The sequence below is a fragment of the Aspergillus pseudotamarii genome, assembly GCF_009193445.1.
Source record: "Aspergillus pseudotamarii strain CBS 117625 unplaced genomic scaffold BDV38scaffold_118, whole genome shotgun sequence".
NCBI classification, from domain to species: domain Eukaryota; kingdom Fungi; phylum Ascomycota; class Eurotiomycetes; order Eurotiales; family Aspergillaceae; genus Aspergillus; species Aspergillus pseudotamarii.
This window is the reverse complement of record NW_022475132.1, coordinates 3,819-14,573: the sequence shown is the minus strand read 5'-3', so window position 1 is coordinate 14,573 and position 10,755 is coordinate 3,819. Positions and strand designations below refer to the sequence as shown.

Sequence of the window (10,755 nt, the reverse complement as noted above, 5' to 3'; positions counted from 1 at the left end):
AAGGCGTCTACGGGTATGCCTATGAGTATAAAACGGGTTAAACATTCTCTTCTGCCTCAAATATAGCTAACTTCAATATACCTTACGCTATAAATATGATCTGTCAAACAGTACTTAGACTACGACGCTCAAGCAGCCCACGGGCAAAGAGCCAGCAAAAATATAGACTTCGCCGGAGTCTATTTAAAAGTGCGTATAAGTTTGGGATTGAATGTGATACTGATGTTTGTGTTATCCTTCGTACCCGAAAAGATGGTCGAATCTTTACTTTCAATACTGACTCCTTTGAAAAATTCCTGCCTTTATTAACAGAATTGGTACGACTCTCCGAAAGTCAGAAGTAGCAGGCGAGCTTACAATACTAGGATCACTATTATCCACCCCCAATGAAAACTATGCCAAAGGACTTTTGCCACTCAGCCCAAGGGTTCACACCATCTAGTCAGGATCAAGAGGCATCAGAGTCACAGCCAGCTGTTTTGAGACTGCCAAATAGTAAAGGCTAGAGCGGAGTCGCCATAATTTCTTGTACTGGTGGACAATGGACGGAACAAACATGGAGCTTATCTATTAAAATAAGGTCGTTTAATCGAAAGAAAACAATACCGGTCTGGATACTGTACTGGTTTACTGTACCCGCTGTCGGTATCCGAGTGGTACTTAAACTCTTATGTCTGCTGCTTCTTTACACAATAAATGTAGCTGTGATATTTGAAACCAATATTCTATTTGATAATTTATTTCCTGATGCGAAGGAGCACGAGGTTCATGAAATGCACAACGATGCATACCATACTCTTATATTCCGCGGAGAAACACCGCATTCCACAAGAGAATGTGTCTCTTGGAAACCAACGACTGTTAGCCTCCCGCCTTCGATGCTTGCAATTGGACTTGTCAAGATACGGCGTTATGCACTGCTAGAGGATTTGAATAATTTTCTATCCCCGTCAACAGCAAAATGATATGCAGAACATGTTATTCTTCATCGTCGTGGTTATCTCTTCTGGGGAGCCGCAGGGTCAGGCAAGATGGACTTACTCTGGAAATTACCGCCTTTGAGGTTCGACGGGATCAACCGCCGTTATACAACGCCTCCCGCTTTTAATGTCGATCTAAATCTCGATGACTAATTTCGACACAACAAATCCCTGTGTCAATATGTCGGAGGCATCTATTCTAATCAGTGTCTAGTAGCTACACCCTCACGAAACATCTCAAACCTTGAGTATACCCAAGAACTTAAGATATTTTGATTCTAACCAGCAACTAGTTTACTTGCGTTGCTACTTGATCAATGTCAATACGCACCACTTGCTCTCTTTTGCTTTTATATGTTCTGAAGACTATGCATGATTGGCCCTTTAACCGCGACAGCTTCGCAGTTACACGTGTCAGATGACCCCTCCAACTCCAACCTCACATTTGGATCTTGGAATGATTAGTTCTACAGTTCTAATGCCGGCTGTATCTTCCGATCAAAGCCCATCTGGTTGTCTTTCGGGAAAAGTCTCACCACTTTATTGTGTATCTTACATATAATGGCCTTCACGCACAATGACTATACGGTCGCATGGATCTGCGCTTTACCATTGGAACTAGCAGCAGCAAAGGCAATGCTGGATGACGTTCACCATCCGCCTCCCCGGCCACAATTCGACCACAATGTTTACACACTTGGGAGGGTTGGCAGTCACAACGTGGTGGTGGCCTGTCTTCCTTACGGTGTCTATGGGACGATATCCACTACCAGTGTAGTGTCACATATGGTCTCTACGTTTCCGAATATCCGGTTCGGATTCGGATTGATGGTGGGTATTGGGGGCGGAGTCCCGAGCCAGAGTGCTGATATTCGCCTTGGCGATGTTGTGGTCAGCAAGCCAACATCCACTTCAAGCGGCGTTATACAATTCGACTACGGCAAGACACTACGCGGCGGACACTTCCAGCGCACCGGTTCGCTTAATAAACCTCCTCTGGTGTTGTTGAAGGCCGTGTCTCAATTAGAGAGTGATTATATGACCGGGAAAAGGCTGACCGGCGATATTCTGAATGATACACTCCAAAACAGTGAAAGCTTAAGGCAACAGTTTTCGCGGCCGCAAGTCGACTGGCTATTCTCTCCAACATACGATCATGATGATAGCAAATGCAACTGTTTGGCATGCGATCAAACCCAGCTAATAAACCGTCCTGAGCGAAGAACTGATGACCCTTGTGTTCATTATGGCTTGATCGCTTCTGGAGATCAGGTCATGAAAGATGCCAAGACTCGAGATTTCATTGCTCGGGACCTAGACATACTCTGTTTCGAGATGGAAGCTGCTGGGCTTATGGACGAACTTCCATCACTAGTCATTCGAGGTATCTGTGACTACTGTGATTCGCATAAGAATAAACAGTGGCAAGGGTATGCTGCGCTCACTGCCGCTGCCTATGCCAAAGCTCTCTTGTCAATTGTACCGGGCACTCTTTCCATGGAAAGAGACTTGTGTAAAAGTGAAAAAGGTGAGGAAAGGCGGGCGAATCTAGCCAAATAATATCACTAGTATCATTGGCTGATTCTACACAGAATGCCTTAGGTCACTTAGTTTCCGCGAACAAGAGTATAGGTACAACGACATTCATGCGGCAGTGGACACTTGCATGTGGCTCTTTAAAAACCCACAATACAAAGCATGGTTGAACAGCCGACAAGGGCTTCTGTGGATCAAAGGGAATCCTGGGACTGGTAAATCCGTTCTTATGAAGTTCGCTGTCCAGTCAATGGCCAATAGAAACGCTGGGCAGCTTGTGTCCTTTTTCATCCACGGCCGAGGGACAAATCTGCAGAGAACGCCGCTAGGGCTCTTCAGAGCACTATTGAATACTATGCTAGGTTCGTTTCCGGATTACCTTTCTCAACTCACAAAGTCGTTCGTAGATCGGGAGAAGCGGTATGGTTCCTACGAACAAGGTAGATGGACCTGGCCGGAAGAAGAGCTTCGCAAGTTTGTGTCGCAGGTCCTAACGGAGGGGACAAAGAGCAGTCCAGTAATTATCTTTATTGACGCACTTGATGAATGTGGGAAGGACCATGCCAGAGCCTTACTGACATACTTCAAAGACCTTATGGAGGCAGTCAAGCGCAATGGTGGACAGGTGAAAATATGCCTTTCTTCCAGACATTATCCAATCCTTGGTCATTACATGATCCCCTCCATCTACATGGAACAGCAAAATACCAACGATATCCAACACATTGTTGGTGGTATGCTGAAAGGATTTGAAACAGAGGAAGATCGTAAGTATTTTGAAAGTCAAGTTTTGTCCAAAGCTCGGGGAGGATTTCAATGGGCAGTTCTTGTCTGTGACAGGGTGATTGAAGATAGCATGATTGGCACCAAGAAAGAAGACCTGCGCAGCAGGTTGGCTACTATCCCAGAAGCGCTTGACGGGCTGTACTCTAATATTTTACATGATGTGCATGAAAGCGAGAGGCAGCAGATGGTCAAGCTGTTCCAATGGATTCTATTTGCCCAGAGACCCCTGTCTGCTCACGAGCTTCGGGATGCACTTTCTATTGACAAGGACATGGGATCTGGAGCGCAGCCAAGAAGTCACAGCAGCTGGTCTGATACCGTGGCTAAATTTGAGATTCACGTGAGACATCTCTCGAAAGGATTAGTGGAATTTCAATCTCGTGAATTATGGGAACAATATGAACCCGAGGAGGAAGATTCAGATCGGGAAGCTCAGTTTATACACCAGTCAGTGGCTGACTTTCTGCTCAATAATTTTTTCAGTGGTATTTCGCGTGACCCGCATCTTTCTCAATCGGTGGTTGGAGCTGGTCATTTTCAAATATCAAGAGCTTGTCTCAGATACATGACATTAGATGAAGTCTTGCGAGGTGCTGAACGACTGCCACGTAGCAAGCTCTTCCAAACATTCCAGTTGATACCATACGCTGTGCGTTTCCTATTTCAGCACATCAAAGAGGTAGAACAACACAATATCCTTCAGTCCGATCTCCTTTCCCTCGTTTGCTGGGGCCAGAAGTCAAAGTTACAGGAAATAGCTAGATTATGGAGAGTCTCTGACCCTTATAATTTATACACGCCCCGGGGTTGGCCATTCATCGAGGCTACGGCATTTCATGTATTGATTACACTTGCGTCGAAAAGCGCTTTTTACGATCTCTTGCAAAAGGATGAGGTGGAGGTTGATGGTACAGATATTGATGGGAACACACCCCTGCTTCTCACAATAAAGGAAGGTCATCAGGATATGGCAGTGACACTTCTAAATCGTTCTTTAGAATGGCAGCTACAACTTAAGGAGGTAGCTGGGAGCATCATCACTTGGGAAACAAGCGAGAAACTAGAAAGGCACTATTTCGTCAACGTTAATGCTCAGGACAATGAGAACAATACACCATTGAGTGTTGCCATGGACGAAGGCGCCCTAGATGTGATCCTCAAGTTAATTGAGGGAGGGGCGAATGCTAACACTCAGGATAGTGCTGGTCGGACACCACTGACGTGGGCAGCAGGGGGAGGGCATATAGCAATAGTCACACTGCTACTTCAACAGGGTGCAGATCCTAATACCCAGGATGATGCTGGTCAGACACCACTCTCCAGAGTATTAGAAGAAGGGAATAAAGCAGTAATCAAGCTGCTACTTGAATAGAGTATAGATCCTAATATTCAGAATAGTAATAGTCAGATATTACTTTTCAGAGTATTAAAAGAAGGCTATAAAGCAGTAATTAAGCTGCTACTTGAACAGAGTATAGATTCTAATATTAAGAATAATACTAGTCAGACACTACTCTCCAGAGTATTAAAAGAAGATTATAAAGTAGTAGTCAAGCTGCTATTTAAACAGGGTATAGATTCTAATACCCAGAATAGTACTGGTCAGATACTACTTTCCAGAGTATTAAAAGAAAGCTATAAAGCAGTAATTAAGCTGCTATTTAAATAGAATATAGATTCTAATATCTAAGATAGTACTGATTAGATACTACTCTTTAGAGTATTAGATAGAGAATATAAAATAGTAGTTAAACTATTATTTAAATAGAGAGCTGATTCTAATATCTAGAATAATACTGGTCGGATACTACTCTTTAAAATATTAGATAGAGAATATAAAATAGTAATCAGACTACTACTTAATTAGAGAGTTAATTTAAATATCTAAAATAGTACTAATTAGATATTATTTTTAAGAGTATTAAAAAGAGAATATAAAACAGTAATTAAGCTACTACTTAAACAGAGTATAGATTCTAATATTTAGAACAGTAATAGTTAGATACTACTTTTCAGAGTATTAGAAGAAAGCTATAAAGTAGTAATTAGACTATTATTTAAATAGAGTACAGATTCTAATATACAGAATAATATAGATTGGATATTACTTTTTAGAGTATTATTCAGAGAGTATAAAGCAGTAGTTCAGCTGCTACTTAAATAGAATATAGATTTAAATACTTAGAATAATACTGGTTAGACACTACTCTTAAGAGTATTAGAAAGAGAGTATAAAGTAGTAGCCAAGCTGCTATTTAAATAGAGTATAGATCCTAATATCTAGAATAATACTGATCAGATATTACTCTCTAGAGTATTAGAAGAAAGATATAAAGTAGTAATCAAGCTGTTATTTAAATAGGGTATAGATCTTAATACCCAGAATAATACTAGTCAGACACTACTCTTCAGAGTATTAGATAGAGAATATAAAATAGTAATTAGACTGCTACTTAAATAGAGTATAGATTCTAATACCCAGAATAATACTGATCAGACACTACTCTTTAGAGTATTAAATAGAGAATATAAAATAGTAGTTAGATTATTACTTGACTAGGAAACTGATTCAAATACTCAGAATAGTACTGGTCAGATACTACTCTTAAGAATATTAGAGAGAGAGTATAAAACAGTAGTTAAACTTCTATTTAAACAGAGTACAGATTCTAATATTTAGGATAGTAATAGTTAAATACTACTTTTTAAAGTATTAGAAGAAGACTATAAAGTAGTAGTCAGACTATTATTTAAATAGAGTACAGATTCTAATATTCAGAATAATACTGGCTAAATACTACTCTCCAGAGTATTAAAAAAAAAATATAAAGTAGTAGTTAAGCTGCTACTTGAACAGAGTATAGATCCTAATATCTAGAATAATACTGGCCAGACACCACTCTTCAGAGTATTAAATAGAGAATATAAAGTAATAATTAAGCTGCTACTTAAATAGGGTATAGATTCTAATATCTAAAATAATACTGGTTAGATATTACTCTTTAGAGTATTATCCGGAGAGTATAAAGCAGTAGTCTAGCTACTACTTGAACAGAATATAGATTTAAATACTTAGAATAATACTAGTTAAATACTACTCTTAAGAGTATTAGAGAGAGAATATAAAGTAGTAGTTAAACTATTATTTAAATAAGATATAAATTCTAATATCTAGAATAATACTAATTAGATACTACTCTTCAGAGTATTAGATAGAGAATATAAAGTAGTAATTAGACTATTACTTAAATAGAGAGCTGATTCTAATATTAAGAATAATATTAGTTAGATACTACTCTTCAGAGTATTAAATAGAAAATATAAAATAGTAGTTAGACTATTACTTAATCAGAGAGCTGATTCAAATATCTAAAATAGTATTGATTAGATATTACTCTCTAGAGTATTAGAAAAAAAGTATAAAATAGTAATTAAATTATTACTTAAACAGGATACAGATTCTAATACCCAGTATAATACCAGTCAGATACTACTCTTGAGAGTATTAGAAAAAGAATATAAAGTAGTAATTAAACTGTTACTTGAATAGAATATTGATTTTAATATTTAGAATAATACTACTTATATACTACTTATCTGAATATTAGAAAAAGACTATAAAAGAGTAACTAGATTACTATTTAAACAGAGAGCTGATCCAAATATATAGAATAATACAGATCAGATACTACTCTTCAGAGTATTATCCAGAGAGTATAAAGTAATAGTTCAGCTGCTACTTAAATAGAGTATAGATTTAAATACTCAGAATAATACTGGTCAGATACTATTCTTAAAAGTATTAGAGAGAGAGTATAAAGTAATAGCCAAGCTGCTACTTAAATAAGATATAAACTCTAATACTCAGAATAATACTGGTTAGATACTACTCTTTAGAGTATTAGATAGAGAATATAAAATAGTAGTTAGACTATTACTTAAATAGAGAGCTGATTCTAATATCTAGAATAATACTGGTCGAATATTACTTTTTAAAGTATTAGATAGAGAATATAAAACAGTAGTTAGACTACTATTTAATTAGAGAGCTGATCCAAATATCTAAAATAGTACTGGTCAGACACTACTTTTAAAAGTATTAAGGAGAGAGTATAAAGCAGTAATCAAGCTGCTACTTAAATAGAGTATAGATTCTAATATTCAGGACAGTAATAGTCAGATATCACTCTTCAGAGTATTAGAAAAAGGCTATAAAGTAGTAGTCTAGCTGCTACTTGAACAGGGTGCAGGTCCTAATATTTAGGATGATACTGGTCAGATACTACTCTTGAGAGCATCAGAAAAAGGGCATGAAGCAGTAGTCAAGCTGCTACTTGACCAGGGTGCAGTTCCTAACACTCCGGTAGCCCAGGTCAGATATCAATCTCAGGCCGTAAGAGAAAGCGTCCGGCTTACCATGAATAATTGCCGAATTTTGTAGCCTTTGTCAGGTTCCCGCCGCGAGGTGCTATTTCCCGGGCGAAGATACAGCACCTTATGATATCAGAGGATCGTCTGGTTCAAAGTCTTATTACAGTCAACTGCCATGCTCAAATATCGCAACAGTAGTGGGTGACAGCATGGTTTTACTCGCCTCTATTCGGTTGAGCAGAGGGAGCTGTGCCTTTTAGTTGTCATTGAAAGGCGGGATTGGTAGCCTTTTACGAACAAGATCTAATCCTGCTACCTGTAATGTTACAATTGTACAAATACAGTTATACGCAATATAAACAGTCACAACCGTTACCACCATGCAGCTGCCTAAAATTACTGTATATCCTCTTCCCAAACTTATATTTAATCTATATAGAAGCCCAATTCATCCAGTTACTAAAGTTCCTAGCGACTATATTGAACTATCTTCCATTTCCCATCTATCCCTTAAACTTCACAAGTTATTACGCCGTGATGTTGAGGATACTCTCTCGTATCGCGCGAAGTCTAGGACTAGTTGTTGTGGATATTACCATCGTCAAATATCGCCGCGGTAAACTATGGACACTTCGATCGATTTTTCCTCTAGATCAAGATACGGTACGCTTGCTAATAGTTCCGAAATATTTATTAGAACCCAGCTTACTTTTTAGGTTGAAATCGATGCGCTCTTGAATGCCGACGGTCAAAGTATACCCTTTGAGAATGCCAACTCATCTCGAGGATCAATTGAGAAGAGTGAGCCTTGCCAAGCGAAGAGTATGTATCCACGAGATGTTTTAGGCTGCTTCGGAGCACTTTAGCATTCTAGGAATCTATAAGGAATACAGAGCTTTAGAACTAAGAAGATAGACTAAATTCTCACTGTACTTATAACATACATACAGTAATAGAGGAGCAAATAAGTCACTCATAGGAGCCGTGAAGCTTAGAACACAAGAATAAACACTTCCGTAATTTATATTCCCATATGAATACAATTATTTGTGACTATTGTGGAGAAAAACCTTCGCATAATCTCAAGCAACTTGTATATCGTTATCTGGGTAGGCTAATATGGTAGGCGTCACTGGCCACATGGACTGGGCAATTCTGCTGCCTTCCTGCAAGTAACCAAAAGAGGAAACGGGTAGTTTACTAGTCAGATTATGTATGGATGACTTCTAAGAGTTAAGTGCGGGGTATGAATGAAGGTCGAGTGACGACTGCGGTACACTAGCTTTTTAGCTCTCTACCATTATATATTTGAGATTGACCGCCCACTGACATGGAAATTGGCGATAACCAAAACCTTATTCAATGGATGTGGACAATTTGACCGAGACGATGAATGCCGCCCATTTGCATGATGTACATGATGGGCGAGGAGTCTTACCCTTCTGTCCCCCAACGAACGCCTCGAGAATGCTGAAGGCGCTGAACAACATTCCAACCTTTTTATTCCGCGTTGCATCTCCATACTTTGACGGAGAGACAAACGAAACGTGGGTGCGCTCAGAATCATCAAAGAGAGGGAATACTTCATCTCTCGAAGATATTTTCCATGGCTTGAATGACACGAAGAGAAGAATTGTAGCGCAAACGCTCAATAAGCACCTTAGATGGTGGCCAAAGGAAGATCTGGAAGATAATTTCATATCATGGACAAGTTCACTTCTCTTTGCGCTTCAGTACATTAACTATCTTCATCTGAGCAGCAACTACACACCAAACCTAGAAGAGACCAACCTGTACGTTGTAGATACAACGCTGTTCCCTGGCGGCACGTTTGCTCGAGATTTAGACCTTATCCAAGAATTCGAATTATTTGATAACCATCCGCCCGTTACTGACCTGAGGCGTCTATCGGAGCTCCGAACGCACCCTAGCTACTATTTTGGAGAATATTTGTCGCAGGGTCGTATGGAAATGGCTGACAGATGTCAAGTGATCTCTGCGACGTTACTCATGAATGATGGTAGAGTGAGCCAGATACAACCTCAATTTAAGGATATAGCGACTCTGCGGCGGATGAACGAAAAACCAGGATGGCCAACGGAGGTACAACGTCTTCGCCGAGTTGTCTGGTCAAGTTGCAAACTACCGCGATTAACAGCCCAGGAATCAATCAGTCGCATCAGTGCGGTTAAAGAAATAATAAAGGACCTCGGTTCCGAATGGAAATTACCCCTAGCTATGTATTTTATGGCGTTGATTGGGCCAGACCTTGAGATAGAAGATCAAGAAACGACTGCCGATAATAGCTTCTTTGAATATCTAGATCGTGCAACGCCTCCGGTTAGTGGCCATTTGTGGTTTTGACAACCGTCTTCATTCTTCACCTGCATAACTGACAGTCTGAGAATTTAGAGGAAAAGCGAAAAGATCTGTCGATGTTCAAACTCAGCGCACCAGGAACTATGCCTGAACTGAAGAGGGTCGAGGTCTTGATTCACCAAGTTCAGAAGTATATTCGGCTTAAAAAGGAACTAGGTATGCATTTTGCCTCATGTAGATAGCTTGTACATTACTGACACAGTTAGATAGATTCTATAGAAGGAGTAGAGGTAATTCTTCGAAATTTACTTATCAGATCTGAATTAATGTTAATCAAACTCTAACGGAGTCTGGTAATAGACTGTTGTCGAAACTTGGGACAATACAGGAGGCAGTGTGCTTGGAATATAGTCCCTCTTATTGGGCCAAGACACATCTGGGCAACTGCCAATGACGAATTGTTTCAAACATCCTGGTTATTCGGCTTAGTTTGCTTAAATATCTGACTAATACCCTACTACGGAAACACCTGATTCATGGCTAATGAAGCAATCAATCTGCCAATCGGTACAAACAATTTCCTGTCATCACGTGGACACGCCCACATCATGAAAGTCAAGCATTTGCTTTGTCCGCCCCTGAGATAGGTATTATCTACAATCTTATCGCACAAGATTTTTATACTAAATTTGCAGTGTCATCGAGTCCAAAACATTGAATAAAGATAAACTTCCTGTTACAATACGATTGTACTTTCTTGGGC

The 10,755-nt window shown here is 39.5% G+C and overlaps 2 protein-coding genes across 2 annotated transcripts; both read left to right on the top strand.

Annotated features, from left to right (window-relative positions):
* Positions 1-1,541: 1,541 nt before the first annotated feature.
* On the top strand, positions 1,542-4,674 carry BDV38DRAFT_288861 (uncharacterized protein; the record flags this gene model as incomplete). Its single annotated transcript, XM_032061117.1, has 2 exons — positions 1,542-2,508; positions 2,573-4,674. 2 exons carry the CDS (start codon positions 1,542-1,544, stop codon positions 4,672-4,674), a joined length of 3,069 nt encoding a protein of 1,022 aa, XP_031907325.1.
* A 4,361-nt stretch (positions 4,675-9,035) lies between these two features.
* Positions 9,036-10,314, top strand: BDV38DRAFT_288860 (uncharacterized protein; the record flags this gene model as incomplete). Its single annotated transcript, XM_032061116.1, has 3 exons — positions 9,036-10,013; positions 10,073-10,208; positions 10,259-10,314. The coding sequence occupies 3 exons, from the start codon at positions 9,036-9,038 to the stop codon at positions 10,312-10,314; spliced, it is 1,170 nt and encodes a 389-aa protein (XP_031907324.1).
* Between the last annotated feature and the right edge of the window lie 441 nt (positions 10,315-10,755).